The sequence below is a fragment of the Perna viridis genome, chromosome 6, assembly GCF_037379345.1.
Source record: "Perna viridis isolate PV_CMFRI_1.1 ecotype Kerala chromosome 6, ASM3737934v1, whole genome shotgun sequence".
Classification (NCBI taxonomy): domain Eukaryota; kingdom Metazoa; phylum Mollusca; class Bivalvia; order Mytilida; family Mytilidae; genus Perna; species Perna viridis.
Genome location: NC_142450.1, coordinates 33,584,203 through 33,610,300, shown reverse-complemented (window position 1 = coordinate 33,610,300; position 26,098 = coordinate 33,584,203). Strand labels below are relative to the sequence as shown.

The following is a 26,098-nucleotide window of genomic DNA, read 5'->3' as shown; positions in this document are numbered from 1 at the left end:
TCCACAAAAACATATTCTAAATATATACCGAGCACTGACTGTAATGCATTGGTAATGTGATTCTGAGATAGTGGTACACTTGGCACTTGAAACTTTTCAGGGAATGTGTACAATGGATGTCAACATTCCTTGAAATATATAGAGTAGAAAATCCATAACAGTAAGTAGCAATGTAGCTTGCAAACTGCGCAAATTTCCACAATCAGTCTTCTGATCTTGAAGGTGGAGTTCTTAACAATTTAAGGCTTTGGGACGTTCCACTTCTAGACTTGAAAAAAAGACTAAACGGTTGTTACCTATTTCACAGTTTTACTATAAAGTTGCCGACATTAAATAAACGTGGAATTAACGAAAAGTGTTCAACACGATTTTAACAAACCAGATAAACAAATCAATAAATAAATAAATAAATAATAAGAAAGTTAGTTGTTTCCATCAAGTTGTCTTTCCAACCGAATGATTTCTTCAACTCCTTTCCTCATCTCTTGGATGGCCTCAATTTCAGTCAAACCAAGACGACGCTTATTTGAGATGTCAAAAACGCCTCCCTTGTTTTCTGTATTTTCACCATCAGTTCCTATAAGTATGAAAAAAAAAGTTTAAAGTTACTTAAACTTTAGGAAATTTTTATTAAAGAACAAGTAGAAAAAAAAAGAAGAAAATAAAAACGAAAACGTGTTTATAATTTTCTTTTGTTCCAAAACATATTATATATCTTTTATTTTTTAATTTGTTCATTAACCAATACATTCCCCCATGGTTGTCTTAAAAGTAATCATCACAAATAATGCTATTCGTAATAATTATTGTGTTAATTTTATCAAACTTTAAACTTGGAATATATTATAAGGACTGGACACTTCCATGCAAAATGTTAGCAGTTGATATCAGTTTTCGACCATTAACACTAAGTCATGCAGTTCTTACCTCTTGGTTGCAAATTCAGTTTCTCACAGATTTGTTTAAAGTCTGGTTGTGCCGAGAGTTTAGGAATTTTGATGTGAACACTAGCCCTGAGAGTTGTTCCGAGATTGGTAGGACAGAATGTTAGATAACCTAGTTTGTCATGGTGAGCAAAAGTAAGTTTCTTTTCCATCTCTTTAATGGCCTGAAATATATACTTATTAGGTAAAAACAGTAATTTACAGATTACAGTGTAGGTCTTAGATTAATTCATCAACATCCTCTTATTTGTGGCCCAATATAAATAATTAGTACATTTAGTATTTTGTAGTTAACATTTAAACTATGTATTTCTGACACACCCATATTTTGTGAAATTGCACGCTTGAAGTTTTGATTATAAGTGATATTGCACGGCTGACGTCAGCTGTTTACATGCGCGTTGCTTCTTTTTCTGGAAGCAAAATTATCAGTGAATATCAATTGGTCAAATATATCTAGGTTTTTGCCTAAATTTGCACACTATAAAAAAGGGAAATCCAGAAATGCATACAAAAAGTGGTTATACTTGACTCGACCAAATTAAATGTACTATACCAGGGTATTTTTTTTAAATAGTGATGAAGAGAAACTCGCTCAGTAAAAAACTCTTCAAATTTCCACAGAGAAATGTAATAAAACATTTATGTCAGCTTGGTGCATGCAATATCAAGTTTTATGGAACGCTTAAAAGTGATATCGACCTCGGCCATTGGGCTCGGTCAATATGTCTCTTTTAAGTGTTCCATAAAACATGACATCGCATGCACTAAGCTCCCATTATTGTATGTAACAATCATTTAAATTCAATTCAATTCAAAGAACAATGAGCCAATGATTTATACAATAATAGCAGGATATGTCCTGTTGAACAAAGTTATACTGATATCACTGTTTATAGGTTTATCAGCCACCGGATCCACACTACCGGTTAATCTAAAGACTGTATTAACTATCAACGTACAGTAACAAGTCTGCTGTAGACTTCTTTAAGGTCTCCTCCTTTTTGCATAGAAATCAGACGAAGATGATCTTCTTCATTGACCCAGACAAGGAAAGTTTTATCTGTGTTGAAGAAGATTCCTCTACCAGTTGGCCAATCATTGTAACCACCAGCTGATCTCAAGCAACTGCGTAAAATAAAAATATTTTAAATTTAAGATAGCATTCCAATGTCCCAATGCATTCTTTCAAAAATCCTGAATCAGATAGCACTTTCAATACGATGTCGATGAAAATAAGTGAGATACTCCAAGTTCAAGGGCATCTACTCTTACAAAAATGATCGGTCAGTCGGTAAGGGCTTGTTCGAACTTGTCCGGGTACCTTTTGAATAAATATCATGATAGTATTATAGACGTGAAAGCGCTTACAATGAAATACAATACGGCTGAAAACAAATTAGAAACTTCGAATGGCAATAACTGTTACAAAAATGATTGGTCAACACCTTGTCTCTATAGCCATTTTGTCTGAGCTACTTATATTAACAACAGTCTTCACGACTCAGCAGTAGTCCGAGGCCCAAGGCTTGTCAAATGGAGGTGAACCTGTAAAATTATACTACTACAGGCCAACAGTCACTATATAAAAAATTCTGAAAATGTGTTTCGGGCCTGTGAACTGGAAAGTTAGTTGTGAAGACTGTAACAATGTTTAGTAAAATTTCTTCAGAAAGTAATGCAGGTGTTAATGTGTTAACATATTTGAACGTCAATGAATAAGCGGACAAAATCCCGGTATTTCTATATATTACAACATTTTATGGTAAGTACTAGTATGCATCAAGGTATCTAGGATAAACTGGTTGTGAGGTTTAAAATGAAAATCACTCACGTACTATACTCGGCGTCACATAAATAACATACTGTTAAAATTTGAATAAAAATATTTTCTACGACTTTATTGACACCTACCGTCGTTTAAATTGTCTTAAATGACTTGCTCATTCGTTTAGCCAAACGGCTTCTCCCTGAACAAGTCGCTTTTAGCTTAAATCATGCGTAACAAATCCTTACGGGAAAATCCCATACTAATATCCGCCATGTTGGTTTCTACGGGACGATTTGTTTACAAACGAAGTGCGTAAGTTCCCGTCGAACTCCGGTGACAATCGTCTGCTTGATTAACTTCTCGGTATTGTACGTTGTTCGCGTAAAATAAATCCGAGATATCCGAAATAACGCCGAAATGCATTCTGGGTTCTTCGGTTTTTGGACAAACCATTTAAACGTAAACAACATCTCCTAGCAACCCGATCACTGTAAACATGGCCGACTTTTTACAATGTAAATATTGGCACCTAGAATTAAAATCTGACCGGAATTTAACGATTCAATGTTCAGGGAGAAGCCGTTTGGCTAAACGAATGAGCAAGTCATTTAAGACAATTTAAACGACGGTAGGTCTCAATAAAGTCGTAGAAAATATTTTTATTCAAATTTTAACAGTATGTTATTTATGTGACGCCGAGTATAGTACTGAAATTACTTGACACATTTCAAAGAAAGTTGGAGTGAATGTTTCTTAGGATATCCTGCACAAAATTTTCCTTTGGATTTTAATCCGTTAAAAACTACTTATAGAACAAAGGGAGTAAATTTGTAGGGTGTCTTTTTTTAATAGAGTTATTGAGGTTGAAAGATGATCACCAAAGAGATTATACCGTGCATACAACTTTGATTTCTGTTACCGTGAAATAGATTTAACTGTCCTTGAAAACTGTTTAAAGGGCATTTAATTTTAAAAATCATATATATTTTAATTTTGTCATATAACTAATGCGCCTAGTATCATACACTTTCCAGAATATAAATAAAACATGCGTTTATATAATTTATTTAGAAAAACCAAAGTAGAGGCACATCTGAAATTGGAAATTATACCTGTTTCCATGCCACGCCAGCATCAGATAGGTTAAAATAAGGGCACTTGGCGGGAATAGGCTTCAGCTAACTAATAATCATAAAAAGCGAAAAACAAAAAAACAACTAAATTAAATTTATTGTATTTGCCTTCTTAAACTGAAACCACTATCAAAACATCTAAACTTACGAATCGTGATCATTGAAGAGGAAGTGATCAGCAGTGAGTTTTGTCTGCGTTTCTTTGGTCATTCCCGTTAGTGGGAAGTACTCCCCAGCCAAGCTCCCAGTCAGGCTGTTCAAAGCTTCGACCGAAATCTTTTCCATTTCAATTTTGTCCTGGCAATACAGAAAAAAATCAGCATGTATCATTTTGTACATGTTAATTTTGTTGGCTTAAACTGTAAATTGCAATAAAAAGGTAGAAGCTCTGACTTATTTTAATGAAACTTTTTTTAAGGAAAATCTATTTCAATAAAATTTCTTTTTTCTCTCGCAATTTTCTTTTTATTGATAGTATTTTTTTACCCACGAGTTCGTACTACGTACACACCCCATTGATTAATTAAGAAATCTAAAGCTCGAGTAATGTTTCAATGGGTGACAACAGTTTGCACCAGAGAAGGTTCTGTCGAATTTATTCGCGTTACAAATTAAGTATTCGATTTAGCCAGTTTTGTTAAATTAAAAATGAATGAAATATGCTCAACTTAGGAACATTGGAGGAAAACAGTTTTTTTTCTGGTATACAACCTTCATTTTATCTCCCCATTCTTAACAAAAGCTTTCCTATACTTGTGTTTCTTTATTGTGATCACTGAATTGGATCTATTCCGATTTTTTTAAACATCTATCTGGGTATAATTTGAGTCTATTTACTGATTTTATTTACCCCTCAGCAGTGTTTAATTTAGTTAGAGCTTCGTACCATTCACTCAAGATATCTATAACCTATACCGTGTACATCTGTACCGCAGACAGACGCAAATGAGTTTCACATTCTGACGCAATTAAAATGGTTTTTAAAATGCATGTGACGAAAATGATACATCTAAGACAGCTATCCCGTTTGACTACGTTCACAAAAATCTAGCATAGCCATAATAATCATTAAGTACAATATATAAACTTGACGAGATGTAATAATATTGTTAACCCTTATCGTGCAGCGCCCAGACTAGTCCGGTATCGTATATCGAGACGCTGTGGCTACACCCGAACTAGTTCGGGATTGGGGTTTTCCACTCTTAGTCAGCTATATATGTTCGCCAATCGAATGTAGGCTTTAAATAAACATTTATATTGCTTAAATAATGTTTGATATAAGCAATTTGATTAGTTTTCTGTTGTTAATTTTGGTCTTGTAATCTGATGCTTTGTAATATTTATCACTTTAAAAAATTGTCAAGAATCTGTAAATCTGTATATCTAGAAATAGTCAAGCCAAGGCCTTCAGGATGCAGTAAAAATTTTCTGGAAAAAAATTACCCACAGCATATAGGTTTACCATAGAAACCATGCAAAAATGAGAAAATTTGCAAAAAAGTTCATAAAATCAGGTTTAAAAATATCAATTTTCCCGCAAAATACTGAAAATTTTATTTCATCCCCTGAAACTGTTCAAACTTTTTCCTTCGAAAACCCCTTCCTCATATGGGCATCGCTGGTTAGATTTTGAGCTATTTCACTTTGTAATCCACTTATTAAATTTAGCATGGTGAAAAATTGACTTACTTTCCCTTTCACAATGAAGTCAAATTGTCATTGGAAAAAAGCCCCTTCAACATTGAAAATATATAAAACATTGCAAAATACTTTTAAAAGTCCCCTTTTTCAGAAAATGTTTTATCAACAATAGATTCTTCATTTTTAATCACTATAGCAACCACCGGTTTCCATTTATGTCATTTTTCATCCCTAGTCAAAAGTGTGAAACTAAACTAAAATGTGGAATGCTGGCATATGAATAGCCGTAATGGTTGCTTTTCTCCCTTTAGGTTACAGACCACCAATTCAACCAATGAGCATTTGGAACGTACGCAAAAATAGTCCTACGCAGAAATTACCCCTGTTCCTCATAGTGCTGTGAAAAAAGTTCTCATCTCATTTAAAAAATTTAAACAGTTTCTGAAAGGAAAAACATTTCTGTACATTTTATAGGTGCATTTAGCTTCTTGTGATGTGAAGCCTAATCTCCATAATGATTTCTAAATATACCCCTATCTTGTGAAAACACTGGGATTTCCCTGCACTGCAAGTCTGCTAACCCCACATGCCATTCTGAGGATTGTGAGCTGACATATGTAGAATCATGCTGATATATAGTCCTCTGCAGGTTAAAGTAAAGGTAAAATCCAGAGAAGCCATTGAATATTGTGAAATTAGCATAGAAGCCTATGGGAAGTGGAATTAGTGATTTCTAGCCTCAACACAAGGACTTAATTCGTGAACTTCTGAACGATTCTGATAGTGAGGGCGAATTTGAAGGTTTCGATTCATCGGACGATGATGAACAGCCACCAGAAAACAATAATGGAGATTTCCTGATAAAAAATTGTCTGCCGACAAAAAATACATTCACATTATTGTATATCTTTATTTTCACACCTTAATTAATATTTACAGGTAAAAATAGGTCATAATTACAATTATAATTAGCATATAAAAGTACAGGTAGTCACCTTTCCAACGATATAAGACACGACCACATTATCATTGAAATCAAGTTGCTATAAGCATTAGAACAGTCCATACCATTTCAGTCAGAATATAAAAAAATGGCCAGACACAGCATCTAAGTCCTATATATTACATATAGCACTACAAGGGTTAATGAGGCCTTAATTAAAATTATGTGGGTTTTAAAATAATAACCTTGCCCTACTTAATATCCATAAAAAATGGCCCTACCCAAAAAGATTTCTATTCATCTTTCAGCATTTATTTTTTTATATCTAAGTATAATTTACCACCAATACTGATTGTATATCCTTAATTGGGATTATGAATCCTAAAATGTTCGGTTTCTGAATACAAGTTAACACCTTCAGTGCTCCATCGGAAACTAAAACCCAACAGAAAACACTCGAAACACCAAGTGTTTATGTACATAAAGATGTCATTGCACTTTTTTAAAACCAAGAACACTGGTAATGTTACCTCTTTGGAGCTGACTGGTGGGAACGCAAATGCTGCGTGACTTCTGCCGACGCGGACTCTGGTTGATAAGATGTATTCATTCTTCGGATCCAAATCACCAAAACCGAGGTTGTCTAGATCTCCAAAATCTGGCTGTGGATGTTTAACCTCTGAGACTTTATGATAATCTTGGATTACTGGGTGTAGAATGTCAGAGAAAGTGTCATAACCTTCAGGATCACAGGCATAGACACCACAATGACTGTGCAGATTTTCGCAACCTTTGAAAAAATGAGATCATAAACGTTATACTGGATTTTTGGTGAACAACTTCAGAAGCCTAAATATGACATTGGGAGATATAAAATCAGTTTTTTGTTTAGTATCCACTCGGACTCGAGCCACTCATAAATTTACATTATAAGGATGTTTGCTTTTAAATGTAAATTTTAGTCCCCTGTGGTGATTAAGCTGTACCTATTATATTTGTTTAAAACGGTTGTTCTAACCTTCACGTCTTTTCTCACTTTAAGATAAGAATTGATAATCAAAAATACTAGCCATTTGAGGTTTCCTAAAACATGCGATGTTTGTGCCATCAAAGGAAATGACATTATGCCGTTTTGTGAATTCAAAGGCATACATGTATAGCGACTTATCAAATAATTTTACACGTGAAGACAGTCATGATGTAATGTGTCTGACCGAAGGCAAAGTCAGACAAAATTTCATTCGGTCCAACAGATATTCCCTTTTTCTTGAGCATATAGGGAAAATGTAAAATAATTGTGCCAATTAGGTCTGACAGATCAAAATATATATTGGCAATACTGGAAAGAAACAACCAATTATCATCTTCAGAAAATGAAAGCTTAAACATCTCAAGACACCAATGGGTAACGTGTAAGATTTCAATATTTCACTGGTATAAGCAGAGCTTCATAAGAAATTGAAGTTTTGCCCTTGAATGTCTGATAAGGATTTTTTTCTGTCCTATACTACCAGCGGTGTCATACGGTCTATGGTGACGTATTCCTCTAATAAATTTCTTTTAAAAATCGATAATATTGGAAATCATACATAATCCACGTACAAAATTTCTGATAAATACAGATTCCAGAATATTTACAGACAATATTAGGGTATATGGCACATGTGTTCACTGTTGCTTCTGGTTTATGGCTAGATGATCTTGACTATCTATCATCTTTCGACAAAAAAGTCAATGAAAATAAGTTGTTGTGGTGTAGTAATTTTTCATAGTACATATAAGGAATCGCTGTGTTCTTACACTCACTGTTAGAAAACAAAAATTCTGAGAAATAAGTTGGGCACAGCCTACAACCGAACATCGCACTTACACATTTTTCTTATGTTTGTAAAACCATTGAAAAAAAGGGACGATAGCTGAGTGGGGTGAGATTTGATAGGTAAATTTAAAAAAATAATTCATATTATATATGATATTATATATAGATATGGATTGGATGCTGTAAATATTTTTTTTATTCTCATTTTTTTTGTGAATTGCGTATTTTAATTATAAATAAATTTAAAGGCTACTTTCACTCTGAAACCACTTCCCTGACCCATGTCTGCAGACCTGTCTGTAATTTGTTTTTGGAATTAATAAGCATTTTAAAGGGGACGTTTTGTCTTTTGAGGCCGCCCTCCAAAAAAAAATATCACAGCTCAGGAGAAAACACTGAAAAAATGTAAAAAAAGTTAAAGCAGCATTTTAGTACATTGTTGTCCATTTAATGGATCTTGCTCATGACTTCAGGTGCGCTCTGGCAGTGTAACGCATCATAACAGCTGATTTAGTGTAAATGTAGTATACATTTGCATGATGTAACTGTTTCACTATATCAGGTGGTCTGGACCAGAAAATTATGCTGTCTTGGGAAGCAAATATTTTTGTTTTGCATGTTGCGTCATGAACCCACGATACGCCCGTCGGCTTAGCACGAAAAAAAAAACCACCAAAAAACAAAAACGAAAAACAAAAACCCTTTTCTATGAAAAAAATGCAAAAAATCGAAAAATAATCGAAATTTTGTAGAAAAATGTAACCATGGATACAAAGAATATCTTAAAAGTTTTATGGTCTTGGCTGAAAACGTTATCAGTTAGAGCGCCAAAAGTCGGTATAGTTTCGCTTTTTACCCTTTGACCTTAAGGACGCTCTTCTATGGAAACATAAGCCACCTGATTGCAATTCTGTTCCCCCATTGGCCAAATACTGCTAAATTAGTGGCGTTCGAAAAAAAAAACTGCATCTAAAATTTGAAATTGCGTGCGATGTGTTATTTTTTTGAAAGAACTGTAGAAACTTAGAAGTAAAAAGAACAATATTTTACTGCGGAGGCTATTTTTTTTTAAAGATAGTACTTGTTTCAGTCTATGCAGAAATAACCCTAATCACGTGGTGCAAACTCAGATAACCCGCGTAGCAGATTATTTTCAAGTGTGCAACACGGTATTGGGGTTATTTCAAATAGACCGAAAAATATAAGTCATTCCTTACAATTTAATTTAGAAGTAAATCAGCAGAAAAGTTTGATGACGTCACAGTCACATTACAAAATTTGGTCTATGATGCAGATGGACAAAATATTTTATCCAATTAGGAAGTGTTTCACATCTGAAATTAAACTATACGCTGGTGCATTTGTTATATTTCACAATAGCCATTCCTTTTCTACCAAATAGCCAAACAGAATGACTGCAAACTGACACCATTACTGGGAAAAATTAGTTATCAAAATTTTATGTTCATTTTATCATCAATTTCATGTTCATCGTCTGAATATAGCTGAAATATTGCTGCTCGGACGTTAAACCCCAACAAACAAACAAACGTTATCAAAATTACTATGACATCGTCTAAGCAAAGTTCATTTTTATTTGTCATCTTCCGATATCATGACACAATAACCGTACTAAAATCTATTAAGACATACTTTGTTTACAATCTAGCGGTCACTTTACAGTGACTGGTATTAAAAGTTTGAGAATGGGCCATTTTGATGACCTTAAGAACTTCAATGGCCATTCTTTAATATTCCTTGTAAAAATCCGATTTTAATGTGACATGTTTGGCAGAAATGTGACAAAAAGCACATGGCCCTCTCTTATCCGTATCACTGACTTTATAGTTCGTTTAAAATTGATTCATTTTTTTATCGTTCAGAGCAAGGATCTAATAGTATATATTTAACTTCTTGTTCTGAGCGATATGGGATAAAAATGTGTTCTGTGACCGTCTTTCGTGCATTTCAGTACAGCAACATTAATGCAAATGAAGCCTTATTTTCATTAGACCGTTATGTCAAAAGGGTACGTTCTAGACCATTATTCCAAAAGGGTACGTTCTAGACCGTTATACCGAAATGGGAAGTTCTAGATCATTATACCGAAAGGGTACATTCTAGTACTATAACGGATTATTATCACGAAAGAATACGTTCGATTATTAATAGAACGTATTCTCTTGGTATAATGGTGTAATGAAAAAAAGGCTCCATTTTTATAAATATTGGTCAAAACGCACTAAACCCTGACGGAAACAGTATTTACTACCACTTTTTTTGTTAATATTTGGAGCCGTGCCACGACTGCAGCTTGATGAAGTAATTAAAACATCACAAAGAATCCGATGCAGCAATCTTGAAGCGTCCTTTTCTCGTTTTTTGTTGGCATTTTTGTTAAAATTTATTGCATGCATACGAAATCAATGTCAAAACAAGTTTTGTGTTTAAAGGGATATATTTAAACTGTTAAATACATTAAATGAATCTTCAGCAGTAAAATACTAGCTCACACCACGAATGGTCATGTTTTCGTGACAGGCGGGTTCCATTTTTTGTTTTAAAAAAAAAACAACGAAAACAAATTAAGTCATGTTCCCACATTAAAAAAAAAACGGTTAAATGAATGATCGGAAGGTTCCGTAGAAATAAGCATGTCTGACAATTAAGGGAAATGTTTACATACAAAACAAACAAATGATTATGACACATACTCATATTTTCTAGAGGTATGCAATTCCAAAAGAGTCACTTTTATCTGAAACAATCCTTTATGGCTATTCACCTTGTTATAGAAACATTTCTGATACTTTAATGTTCGGAGATATCTATTACTGTTCTGATAGCCTTCGAATTCGATATCCTTTATTTGTTTAGTATAAAAGCGTAAACCAGTTTCCACCAGATCCGCAACTCATGAATCCAAATGCTCACATCTTTATGCATCAAAGTGTACAACCTACTGTAGCTTCAACCTCTAGTTACTTCACTAATCCACCATGCAAGTTCCAAATCTTCAGTCTACATCAACATACAGTGCAAGCAGTGACTATCACAAACTTCCAAAATTGAATTTACCCATATTTGAAGGAGACATATTAGATTGGCAGTCTTTCTGGGATTCCTTCGAAACCTCTGTCCACACAAATTCCACATTGAGCGATGTTCAGAAATTTAATTACCTCAAGTTCCTACTACGCAATGAGGTATTGCAAACCATTGCCGGGTTTTCGGTGACTAATACAAATTACGCTAAAGCAATTTCACTGTTACAAGAGAGATACGGACAGGTTCATAAGATCATACAAACCTGCATGCAGGCCTTACTCGATATTCCAGCGTCGATATATTCCTTAGCTAGCCTCCGTAATTACTACGATAAGACCGGAACATATGTACGTGGCCTAGAATCTCTTGGGCAGACTGATGAAACTTACGGATCATTACTAGCTCCAGTTATTTTGAACAAATTACCAGAGATCATAAGTCCACAAACTGGACTCTAAACTAAGTCGAAAGCCCGCACGCCACAGCTGCATTTTTGACGAACACGAAAACCCGTCCTAAGTCAAATTCCAGTAGAAATGATAAGTCCGGATCAATGTTGAATCGCAATACTGTCATGTTTATTTTGCCATGAAACTGGGCACTTCGCCAAAAACTGTCACATCCCCTGAAGATCGCATGACAGTTGTTAAAAAGGATAGAAGATTGTGTTTCAACTGCCTCGGCCATCACAGATTAACGGACTCTAAATCGTCAAGTAATTGTAAAAAGTGTAACAAGCGCCACCACACAAGCTTATGCACTAGTACGACAAATCGCAAGTCTTATGAATCGAGTAAGCCTTGCGCGGAAGAGAAAAGTAATATAGTTTTACATTCATCAAAAACTGCAATTGCCAACGTGCGCTCAGAAAATTATACTACAGAAGCCAATATTTTGTTCAATGAAGGGGCACAAAGGTCATTCATCACGGAATCACTCGCCGAAAAGTTAGTTTCAACCGGAAACGAGGTGGTCCATATCAATGGATTTGGAGAAGAAAACAGACAAATAAGACACCTGAGATCAGCAAACATCAAACTAGAAACAGATGAGGGAGAAAGAATCCCGCTACAATGTACTTGTAATACCAGAAATTGCCGTACCAATACAGACCCATGTTAACTCTGTCACTGAATTAAAACATATACGCGGACTGAAATTAGCGCACCCGGTGACTAGCGATGATAGGTTCGAAATAAACTTACTAACAGGGGCTGACTACTATTGGAACATCGTCGGAGACCGTATTATCAGAGGCAATGGTCCAACTGCAGTTGAATCCAAGATTTGTTATCTACTGTCTGGTCCCACAACATCAAACAAACACATGGTACAAGTTCAATGCTGAATGTTATGGTATCTCACAAGGTAGAAGAATGCAATTTAGAAATGTTCTGGGAAATCGAAAACATTGGTGTCGAGACAAAGAAAACAAATATAGAACATGAACACTTCCTGGTAAAGTACGAAAATTCTATAGCCTACCATGACAACTGTTACCATGCTAAATTACCATGGAAAACCGACCACCATCCATTACCGGTAAATAAGACAATTGCTATGCAAAAGACTAGGAATGTAGTTGGGCGTTTAAGTAAAGAACCGCAGTTGCTATACAAGTACACCGAAATCATAGAAGAGCAGGAGAAGCGAGGTTTTATTGAAACAGTAATAACCGATGAAGTCGTTTAAAATACGAAGTTACATTATATACCTTACCATCGGGTGAAGAAAGATTCAGTGACCACGCCATTCAGAATTGTATATGATTGTAGCTGTGGACAGAACAAAGACAGTGAGTGCTAGCCGGAATGATTGCTTACAAAATGTATCACCGACATTGAATGACATAACTTTTTGATGAGATTTCGTTTGAACAAGTACGCGGTAAGTACAGATATAGAGAAGGCATTTTTAAACATTGGACTGGAGAAAGAGGATAGGGACGTGACCAGATTTTTCTGGCCTAGTAACCCAACAGACCCTAACAGTGACTTAACGACTTACAGTTTCAAGTCCGTACTATTCGGTGCCAAATGTTCACCTTTTATACTTAGCGCTGTATTATTGAAACACATGAAAGACAATCGATGTGAAATCACAGAAAAATTGACAAAGGATTTGTATGTAGACAATTTCAAATATGAAGAATAATTATCAAACTACTATACAACTGCTCGACAATTATTTTCGGACGGTGCATTCAACCTACGCTCGTAGTCTTCAAATAGCAAAGTACTACAAAAAACTAGCTACCGTGGTAAATGTATTAGATAATGATCGTCCTACCAAGACATTGGGGTTACGTTGGAATTAGTTACACGATACGTTCGCTACGACAGAAATCAATGAGAAACTTATCACAAAACGGGAAGTTTTAAGACAATCGTCTAGGATGTTTTTAAGTCCAGTAACTGTCCGAGGCAAGATGTTTATGCAAAAGCTGTGGGATGAAAATTCGAACTGGGACCAGGTATTACCAAAAAATTTAATCTCAGAGTGGATTAAGATTTCACAGGATGTTCAAGAGGTAAAAACGGAAATAACTATACCTCGTCATTATTTCGAAGAAAGTTCAGATGAAAATGAAAATCCTGTCATACATGTATTTACAGATGCTAGTAGAAAAGCTTATGGAGCATGTGCTTATGTCGTATCAAAGGGACAAAGTAAACTTATCATGGCAAAATACAGAGTTGCGCCGCTAAAAGAACTTACGTTATCGGAAGTAGATAGTTAGACGACGTCACGAAGAATACTGGATTTACTCGCCGTGTTATGGAGTGACAGTCATATTGTTTTAAATTGGTTAAATTCGTCAAAGAACTTGAAACCATTTGTAGCGAATCGTATTCGAGAGATCAAGGAATTTACAAATGTGTGTGGAATTACTGTCCAACTGGTTGTAATCCGGTCGATTTGTTATCGAGAGAAATTTCAGTAGAAAAATACAAAGAGAGTAAACTATGGATGGACGGTCCTAGTTGGCTCATTGATGAAGACAAATGGCCAAAATGGAGTAAAGATGAAAACCTCATATTGTTAACTGTTACCGAGTCAGAAGTTATCATTACATACGCATGTACAATGACGAGGATAACACGGATAAACTAGGACTGACTCTCTAAGACTATTGATATCAACAGATTTGATTCGTTTAAAAAGCTGTTTGAGAGTAACTGTCTATGTTAAAAGATTCATTAAGAATTGTAGATCATCCGAGAAACAAACTGCAACGTTGAAAACAAATGAAATTCAAACCGCATCAGTAGCTTGGATGACAGATTCTCAAACCAAACATTTTCCCGATGTTATTAGAGACCTACCAAATGATAGGAACAAAAGGACCAATCAGAATCTTATAAAACAACTTATGCTATACATTGATAAGGACAACTTGATTCGATGTGAAGGACGCATCCATAATGCACAATTAGATGCGTCTGCAAAATTTCCATTGTTACTTCAAGGAAAAGACAAGCTTACACAACTCATTGTTATGGACGCACATGTTCCTCATCTTCATTCAGGATTATTGATTACTGTAACATTACTACGTCAAAGTTATTGGATACCTGCGATATGACAAGTTGTTAAAAGTGTCATACGTAAATGCGTCAGCTGCAGGAAAATTATAAGCCGACCCTTTTTGGCACCCAATCCCTCACCACTTCAGAAAGATAGACTAAGAGAAGAACCGCCATTTACTGTAACAGGTGTGGATTTCACAGGTGCGTTAAATGTTAAAAACAAGAATGGAGAAATCAAAAAGGTATATATTTGCCTATTCACCTGTGCCAACACACGTGCCTTTCACTTGGAAGTGATGATTAGTTTAACCGAAAACATGTTTGTCTTGGCGTTCCGTAGATTCGTAGGTAGAAAATCACTGCCCAAAATTATGATTTCTGATAATGCATAATGCAACATTTTAAGCCGCCCCAAAACAGATCGAAGAACTTACACGATCGCCATTACTTGTTGACCAAGTCAACAATTACGGAAAAACATGGAAATTTATACCTAAAAGAGCCCCAATGGTATGGCGGCTGCTGAGAGAGGGTGATAGGTCTTACAAAAAATTGCATAAAGAAAACGTTAGGACGCTTACTTAGAACTTAGATCAGCTTAGAACTACTAACGACCATTGTTACCGAAGTTGAGACTGAACTAAATGATCGACCACTCACATACGTTTCATCGGATCCGTTAGACCAAGAATCACTTACTCCAGCTCACTTACTTTACGGGCGAAGAATAACTTCCCTTCCTGCCCGGAGAATAGAGACTTTACAAACTCACCGCATATCATGACTCTGTGAACAAACTATCGAAATTCAAATCAAACATCAAACAACAATTTTGGTGTAAATGGAGACACGATATATGACATCTCTACGAGAATATCACCAGAAAACAGGGAAAAACGAACCATAAAAACCGGCGATGTTGTACAAGTTTATGACGATACACCGAGGACCAAACGGACCCTAGCCGTGGTGGACAAGCTCAACACAGGAGGAGACGGAATAGCAAGATTAGCATTTATACGTACCAAAAATGGATTTACGTCACCTCCTATCACAAACATGTATCCGTTGGAGGTGACATCAAATCGAAACTCAAATATCGATAACTGTGAGATGCACTGTTAAAAAAATTCTGTTCGCAAAGCAATATCTGTTGCTATTGATAAGATTAAAAGATGGACAAATGCCAAATAATTGAACGTTTTATTAAAAAATTTTTAAAGTGAAATTCAGCCTGTTTTCAGTTTTTTTCAAATTATCTTCTAAATTACTCATAAGTTCCTTTTAAAAATGTCATTTTATTCATGTCGTCCTGTACTACAACTCTCATACAAGTATTTCTCGTTCTTACCTCCGAGATCGAAATATTTCCCTTTTTATTTTTTCTACGAGAATTTTGCACTGAACATAGTGTTTATCCGCTATCTTTTTTTTTCTATGGATATTTTGAGATGTTCTCTATTACCTCACAATTGAAGAGCTGAAGTATCATGATTTCCCGCCATATTTTTGGTTCACTGCCACTTAAACACTATATGTGGTAAGTCTTATATTAGGTACGGAAGTTCGGTTTTTTTCTTTCACTTAAGCTAAAGAGCAGAAATCATGGTATTTCAGCTCTTCAATTGTGAGGTAATAGGGAACATTTCAAAATATCCATAGAAACAAGATGGCGGATAGACAATATGTTCAGTGCAAAATTCTCGTAGAAAAAACAAATATGGAAATATTTCGATCTCAGAGGTAAGAACGAGAAATAATTGTATGAGAGTTGTAGTACAGAATGACATGAATAAAATGACAATTTTTTTAAAGAGTAATCGAGGGAACCAAGGTTATAGTGGTAATCAAATGAGTGTAATCCAGGGACGAACTTCACAAAGACCAGACACGGAAAACAGACATACACAACAAAGTACATAAAGTAACTAAAATTATACATACAAAGTAACAAAAGCAAATGAGCAACTCGGACTCCACTAAAAACTGGGAGCATGTACCAGGTGCACCGGTAGGGTAAGCGTCCTCTGCTTTTCTATAGTCCAAGTCACCTCAGATTGTTTGCGGTTTTTTGCGTTTATTTTTGTAATTACTCGACGGTTCCTGGCGGGAAATCATGTTATTTCAGCTCTTCAATTGTGAGATAATAGGGAACATTTCAAAATATCCATAGAAACAAGATGGCGGATAAACAATACATTCAATGCAAAATTCTCGTAGGAAAAATAAATTTTGATTTTTTTCAATCTCGGAGGTAAGAACGAAAAATAATTGTAAGGGAATCGTAGTACAGAACGACATGAATAAAATGGCAAGTTTTTGAAAGGAACCGTCTAGCAATTACAAAAATAAACGCAAAAAACCGCAAACAATCTGAGGTGACTTGGACTATAGTGATGTACATGCGTGTGGTCTGCAACTGTTTCTGAACAAGAAACAAAAGTTAATTCGGTGGGTTTTTAACATGCATTAATCACCTCCTGTTTGAGTTATAAAGACCGTAACTTAAATAGCGTTTTGAGTTATTGTACGAAGTTTATGGGGGGGGGGGGCGGACAGCGGTATGCCATAACATAATATACGTCCAGTCGAAATTGACAGGCGTACGAAAATACGTCAGCGAACGGTCATGATCTGTATTATTGATGCTCGGGATGTGACACGGGCATCATTGCCCATTACTTGGAGCGTACTGAAGGATTTTACAAGTTTTACATACTTCATGACATGGTTGAACTGTAAAATCTATCACTTGTGTGCCATTATCGTCAACCCTAGCTGCGGAATTTTACCTCTCAAGGTAATCTTATATTTTTATAGCCAACCCAGAAAATCAAATGGTTGCTACATATCCAGGACCAGGGCCATAATACTTGAGGGTCGTCATATTTATAGTAAGGTTGCTTTTAGTTACTGTATGGCTTTTTCTGAAGCAATTTGTATCTTTCATCTGGTCGTCGAAAGAGAATGCATCCACAAATAAAATAATTTAGTTAGAATCATGAATTTAAAGTTGACTTTTTGGAAAAGATTTGTAAAAACGAGTAAAATATGAAAAAGACCACCCCCTCCCCCCCCCCAAGTAAAAAAAATAAAGTAAAACATATATCTTAAATCGGTAACACTTTCTTACCTGATCGTATACAATCTGCTAAGGTTCCTCCAAGTTTGGTCTTGAGTCCTTTTAGTTTATCAAAGACAGGTTGGGTAAGGTACTTTTTCAACAGAGAGTGACTTTCACCGCTGTTCAGTTTCTTGTACAATTCATCAACGTTTGCCATCTTAAACGGAATTATTAAAAGAAACAAACAAAGGTAAAAAAAATAAAAGAGCTGAACAAAAAACCAAACCAAACAAAAACGGTTTTGCGTCGGCAGGAAGTGACGTTAATGCACCGTTTACACCATTGTTACGTATGCAAACTCACGAAAAGGTGTTGAAAGTTTTCGCGAACTTTTCTATTAAGTAAGATTATAAATTGTGTACAGCTCTAGGTTATAAACGTGAGTTTCAAAAACATAATGTTTGAACTCTTCAACTTCAACAGCAGAAATATTTATATTTCTTTAAAGACACGGATTAGCTAACGTCATCTGTATATTACGACCAAGTCTTTAGATTTAAATTTTATCGTTTATATTATTTAATTTAGTAGGCCTATAGATTTTCTAATCTAGATTTTGACATTGTTCTTTATACGGAAATGTTTACTGGCTAAATAATCGGATGATAAATGGGTGTAATTTCTTAAGACCCTTTAAGCGAGGATTCAAATTGTTCACCATACCTTTCTAAACCCTTTCTGAAATTAATGACATTGTCATTTGTTTGACATTTGACCGGTAACATACATGCAGTTGGCATACATTGTCTACTGAAAGGGTTCACAGCATCAAATAAATTTCATTAACTGTAAAAAAAGGTATATTTAAGTTCACGTCAAAATATTACACGCAGTACTACGTGCATCAACTTGTTTTTTTTTTTCAGACAAATCTGAACTCGTGGGTAATTGCATAACCGGCTATCCCAGACTTTTCATAACTCCGTGTTCCGTTACCCTTATGCTTTTTCCTGAAAGTTCTCGCAAAAACTGAGGTTGCACTGGGGTGCACCTGCTGTTTCGTACACAAAATTGAGATCCAGAGCTGCTGAATGCAGCTTTGCAACTCGGCCGGTGTTTCTAGAAAAGCAGAGGACGCTTACCCCACCGGTGCACCTGGTTCATGCTCCCAATTTTTAGTGGTGTCCGAGTTGCTCATTTGCTTTTGTTACTTTGTATGTATTATTTTACTTACTTTATGTTCTTTGTTGTGTATGTTTGGTCTTTGTTCCTGGATTACATTCTTTTGATTACCGCTAGAACCTTGGTTCTCGATTACTCTTGGTATACTATCAATTGCCTAAATGTTACTTTCCGCCAAATTTCATGACTGACTTTTCTGTTTTTAAGAAAGTACAGGAAATGTTTGGTACAAGAACGGTAATGGATTTGATATTTTGACATGATGGAACTTATAAACAACGTTGCGTCATCGCAGTTCGTCCTCGTAAAATACGTTTTGACCTATTTTTAATCTGGAATGATGTTCGCTGTTCTATGCAAGAGCAACAAGGATTTCAAAGGGTTGTGACATTTTAGGATCTTTTATGCTAGAACAATATACGATGAAAAAAAAATATGGGTCAATATACCTTTTTCAGTGGAGACATAAGTATTTGCAATTTTGGCGGAGATGGATTTCTCTTGATTTTCCATAGGTTTTGTGTTAGTATGTTTTATCTATCAAAAGCCTCGAAGAAATAACAATTATTTCAAACAAACTTCTCAAACAATGAAATTATCAATTAAAGAAAAGTGAGGTTGGCAAAAATATTATGCTTAGAAATTGATAAAACCAGAAGAGTCGGAAAATCTGACAAAAATTGCTGAACATGAGCACGAACATCCTCAAATAGTTTTGTTTTTGAGTAACCCAACTTGAAATATTTACTCAGTATGGTTTAAAAGAAAGTTTTTTTTTTTGTTTTTTTTTGTTTTTTGTTTTTTTTTTATGGTATTCAACAGTGCATGATTACATGTATAACAGTTCAGATTACTATGGTGCGGTATCAGACTCAAAATTAATTATTAACGTATATACAGAAATTATTCTGTATATACGTTATACGATTTACGTATATACGTAAATCGAATTGTGTATTTACAGAAATAATTCTGTATATACGTAAATCGAATTTTGTACGTACTTGAATTGTGTATAGTACGTACATAGAATTGTGAATATACTTAAATCCAATTACGTACATATACAGAATTATTTCGGAAGCGCCGCAGACGCAGCAGTCTTTCATAAAAGGGCGAACATTACAAAATGTTTAATTCTCATTCATTTCCCTCTGATTTTTCAATAATAATTTATCAATTTTTTATGGAGACCTCTTGAACGATCTAAAACAAAATTGGAATTTTAAAGACGTCACTAATTGTAAAAATCAAAATATTGCGTGTGCCGACTAGGGGTACAATTCTCAGTGCAGATATGGGAGAAGGAATATACCTTAAATACGGCCTTTTAAAGGAAATTCAATACTAAATCGTCATTTCTGATCAGTTGGTGGGGTGTGAATACACTTTACATGGTCTCTTATTAGCGATTTGGTTTACCGTTACAGATACCGCCCGTTGAATGGAATATAATGGAATACATGTATATCAAGATGGATAATAGACGAGGTTGTATTATGCAAAAAATATGTCTGAGGTTACCCTAACTATATTATTTCTTCTACCTTTCTTTACCAATTCTATAAGCAATTTTTAACCAAAACAAAAAGAGTTGCGAAATATCATGGTTTTGGTGACGTTCTGTGAGTCTTTCTTTTAGGGTCTACAAAAAATAATTTCAGGAAAATTTTATAAAGAGTTTTGTCTACGTGCAAGTCTACCATATTTTTTAACCAACGTAACTGTAAACAGACATATTATTTTTCTTATTACATTCGTGGTCTTTTAATCGGTCCGCCAAAATATGGCCGAGATTTGCATCACCTATAGATTACATTTTTACAAATTATACAATAATAATTCTCTGCTTTTCTAGAAACACCCACCGAGTTGCTCATAAAAAGTCAAGTCCGGGGTAGACGAAAGTGGAAAGGGAAACTATGACACCTTGAACAAACCAGTTTCCATGATGCAGATGGATACACCGCAACGATCCACGAGTTCATAATGACGACCATAAAACTTCTGAAGTGATGACTTCAATCTTGTAGCAACATAACCCTGTTCTATAAGCCTAACTACAAAGTTTAGCGATACAAAAAGTCTACGTAGTTACGGCAAGCTCTGGCATAACGTATGAGTTGTGAAAACTCAATACGCAGGTGCTGAAGGGATGTTGCCACAGATGAAAGGAAAGTTGACAATTCTGAAAAAAAGTCATCACATTTGTCGTAAAGTCTGGTCAATAGTTATCCTTTACCATCGATCTCTAAGTGTAGGTCAAGATATGAGGCTGACTTCACAGTGTAGGTAGTATCCTTTATCTCAAGTTCTTTGGGGCAGATGCGATGTATTAAATCCCCGAAACTAGGATCGTTCAAAGATAATACGTCATCTATATAACGGAAACTGTTTGTTTGTTGGGGTTTAACGTCCGAGGAGCAATATTTCAGCTATATTCAGACGATAGCGGAAACTGAGATTAAAGGATCTAGTTAAGCAATATTCTTTCTTTCGGATCAGATCAGCTGTAAGGTTGGCCTCATAAGAGTGAAGGAATAGGTCAGCAAGTAGAGGAGCACAATTTGTTCCCATTGGAATGCCGACCATTTGCTGAAAAACGCGTCCACCACACTACTGGACAAATATGCTGTCGATAAAAAATTCCAGCATTTTGAAAATATCATCATCTTTATATTTGGAAGACGATTTGGAATTATTTTTACGAAGTATGGGGAATCTCTACCAAGAACTATACATTTGTATCTAGATGTACCATCTTTTTTGGAGAAAAAAACCGATGTACAATGCTTTTAAGTCGGGATTTTAACTGAGTATGGGGAATAGAAGTATACAGTGTTGAAAAAAATCATAGGTTTTAATGCTATTATATTAATCTGATAATTATCTTGAATTGAGGGTCTTTAGAAGATCTTTCGAATTTTCCAGGTTCCACATTGAATTAATACCACTGCGGGAGTAGCAAGTGTTGTGGGAGGACTGGAGACCCTCTTTGACAGCTGTGAGTATAGAAGTTATAAGTTTTGAAAGAGGTTCGGTGGTACATTTTGCAGACACAGCTATGTAAAATAGCTTATTAATTGGAATTTTCTGTTTAGTACTATCACCATTTATACTTCTAAGATTCTTTAAATAACTTGTGGCGATTTTCATAGTCCGAAAGTGTCTAAAAATAAGATTTTCAAATTTTCTAAAGTCGTATAAATGTTAATCTACAAGTTATTGTACGACAACGTCTCTTTTTTAGTATCATTCGATAGATAATTTAATTTTCTACATCGTGAGGCCAAAACAAGCTTATTTTCATGCAAAAATTTCCCAAGAAATATTAAAATATTACTCCTATCTCTAGAAAACAGGTTTCAGTATGAAATAAAATGCTCATTCACAACACACCAACACTGTAAAACTCACATTTTTTGGCATTTATATATACAATGTATTTAAAACTAGAAATAGTTTAGATGGAGCCCGTTTCTGTGAGCGTCGTTGTGGCGATTAAGTCATATATATCTTGATGTCAAGGTTCAAGGTCATAGGCCACTATCCATGGTACGCAACACATTGTCTTAAGCTGATCTACCCACATGCCGAATATCAAAAAGCCTACATCTAAATACAAAACAAGTTACAGCCTGGACACGTCTTTGTAACGGATGCACAGACGAACGGATGGACAGAGTGATCACTATATGGTGATAGTCACTTTTCATGGCCCTAATAATGATGTATCCAGCATATCCGATCATGCAGTTTATGGCGCAGTTTTTCGATTTGGTGTTGGAATTATATTATACAATGGTAAAAAGGGGAATTTTTGTGATTTCATATTTTCTTCTATTCCACCCGTTTCCGTCAATTTGTTGAAATACCGATACCGTAGTTGAAACAAGATTTTATATGATAACGCTGCATTATACGCTTGAGGGGCCTCATCGATAGATGCATGTGTCACTTACCATTAATCAGGGGACGTCTATGGCAAGCCAATTTGAAAGTGGACAAAAGTGGGGGTTTACTAATATTAAAAAAAAATTATTTTTTAATATTACAAATTTGATTTCTAATATAACAAAATCCGTTTTAATATTAAAAAAAACTTTTTTAATATTGAAAATTCAATTGAATTTCTAATATTAAAAAGAACTATTTTTGATATTAGAAATTGATTTTCTTTTATTAGAAATTGATTTTCTTATATTAGAAAATGGATTTTATTTAAGATTTTTTAATACTAGAAAATAATTTTGTAATATGAAAAATGTGACTGATTTTGCAAAATTGCAAAGTATTTTTTAAATATTTGAAATTAATTTTCTAATACTACAAAGTCAATTTGTAATATTACAAAATGTGTGATATTTTATAATATTTCTTAATCAGCAATTTATAATATTAAAAAATCCATTTTTTTATATAGCAAAATGAATTTCTAATATTTAAAAAATAAAATATTTTCTAGTATTAAAGGAATGATTTTGTAATATTAAAAATTTATTTTCTAACATTACAAAATACTGATTTATGTCCACTTTGGCTTGCCTAAACGTCCAAAGTCCTATTAGATTTCATTTGGGGTGACTTTTTAAAAATATATATATAGATACTACCTCTTTCCAACGGAGACAATCACTGACCAGGGGAATCAGTGACTGCGTCCAACATAACAAATACATCACAGTTAAGCATACGATATATGTAAGATTAAATTGTCTATATTAGACACATAAAACGGTTTGTGACATAACAGGTCATGTTATAAAAGCAATGAGACATCTTAGAGTTTAAAATCATCATTTAAAAGCTCTCACCTCACGCTATAAAATTCAAATAACATTTTTACCCACTTCATCAAAGTAATCACCTATCTCACTACAAAGAAAATAGCCGTGGTGGCCAATTAAAAGTTTATTTTGCTTTCTGACGGTAGTTGAGTGAAGTCAGGGACACTCAAATACTTTACAGAAAAAATCATTGAGCCCTAGCATTATATAACATCTCTGTCGATCATACGCAGTGCACTCAAGTAAAAAGTATGCGATGCTTTCGTTAGCATCTATGGTATATAGGGTACATTTCTCGGTTTCCTTCAGATGGATTTTATTTAAAATTTCACTTAAAGGTAGAAAATTATAAGACTCACTTCTTCCTATATTAATGTGACTGACTTCTGTTCTTTCTCTTTTCTTAGAACTCATTTGAAATTTTGCATTTTAACTTGAAACAACCTGGACGCTGTACGTTTTAGCTTTTGCAATTATGTTCAGTTGTTTGTTGTGTGAATGCTCGACTTCATAACAAAATTATCTATACTCCAAGAACTCTGAAAAGAAAAATAAAGGTTATTATGATATTGTATCATTTATTTTCATATTAGTTATTTCCATGAATCCTCGAGCTCAATGATTGATTGATTGATTGTTGGGGTTTAACGCCCGAGCAGCAATATTTCAGCTATATTCAGGCGATGAACGTGAAAGGGATGATAAAATGAACATGAAATGATGATGATGAAATGAAAAAAGGGATGGGACACAAGGATAATAGGGTCGATAAATTTTGATTGCCACAAGATAAAAGGGTGGGATGGGTAAGGTCGGGCAATTTAGCCACCTGTGGCGGAGCGCAAAGGTTCCTATTCCTATCGAATACCACAGCAGGGTTCTTTAATGTGTGAGGAATGTGGCATCTTTCCCAGCACGGTGCACCACTATTGTTTGCGGTCAGGTTTTCCGTATTATAGCCTGACAACCCCAGCATGTAACACGCCAGGGGTACCCCGTTCCACCACCTGAGGCACACATCCCAGTTGCTCTGTGGGCAGAGCGCCTAGCCCCCGGCTAGGTTTCTGAGTACTACTTAGTCGCCTTTTAAGACAAGCTTAGCGTTGCTGCAGGCCTATTCTTTTAACACCCGGACCTGCACGGGGCCCTCGAGCTCAAAGCGTTGTAGGTATGGTGTATGTTAGACGTACGGAAAGGTATAGACAGACGCAGATACTATAGGAAAGTTCTTCGTGATGTCATCAGTTTCTTGTGATTTGTTTTTGGTTGAAAAAAAAGGGTTTTTTTTCTTTTCTTTTCTTTTCTTTTTTTTTTTTTAACTTTTTGGCCTCTTTTATATGAATCTTTTTAATATCAACTACTTTCACTAGAGAATATTTAAAGTGTGTAAGATTTGATCATGATTTTAAGGTGTTTAATTTCAAATACTTCTTTTTCTTAATTTTTGAATGGAATTTTTTTAAGAGTTCTATTCAAGTTTTTTAATCGTCTATCATATTTCTTTAAAGAATTTTAAAGAATAGCATTGATAATTTTTATTGTATTATAATCTATATGTATATTATATGCTTCTATTGATGGCGAGACGTTAATGATATTACATTTCCTATATACCAGTAATACAGACGTGCCGCAGGAATGGGTCTGTTTTCTAGAATTGAAATATACGATTGGGTCATAAATTTTCTACTTTCCTATGTGAATGGGTTGTCATTTCTGAGCTGTAAAAATAAAGATAAAGATAGGTTTATTGTAGAAATCAGGCCTCCAGCCCACGGTACAAATATCAATACCCAATATATCATGTCAACTACAGTTGTCATCATAAATTATTATCATCAATAATTTTGAAAGCATTAATAACAAAAGTTAGATCAAAAGTTCACATTAATTAACAAGAACACATTTACAAGTACACCCTTCATTTCATTACAAAACAATTAAAATAACAATACCTCTTCTCGCACATGTTTTGCCTTTTTAATATAAACAGCAGTATTTTTCAAGATAACATAATCTTCAGTTTTAAAAAGACTAACCAATTTGTCCATACTTGGATTACTGTGAAACCATATAGGTCAAAAATTTCTTTTAATGTCTGACAGTATTGGACAAACAAGCATACTATGGTATTCATCTTCCACTGCATTAGAATTACACAACTGACATAATCTGTCTTCACGTAATATAGCAAGCTTATGATTGGAACATAAAATAAAATAAATTTCAAATC

At 34.7% G+C, this 26,098-nt stretch overlaps 1 protein-coding gene across 1 annotated transcript; it reads right to left on the bottom strand.

The window, feature by feature from the left end:
- Positions 1-289: 289 nt before the first annotated feature.
- Positions 290-18,225, bottom strand: LOC148614642 (arginine kinase-like). The gene is made up of 6 exons (XM_088588880.1): positions 17,966-18,225; positions 6,966-7,225; positions 3,997-4,145; positions 1,907-2,072; positions 928-1,108; positions 290-577 (listed from the first exon to the last, which is right to left on the bottom strand). Exons 1-6 carry the CDS (start codon positions 18,111-18,113, stop codon positions 423-425), a joined length of 1,059 nt encoding a protein of 352 aa, XP_088445006.1. The 5' UTR covers positions 18,114-18,225; the 3' UTR covers positions 290-422.
- Positions 18,226-26,098: the final 7,873 nt, after the last annotated feature.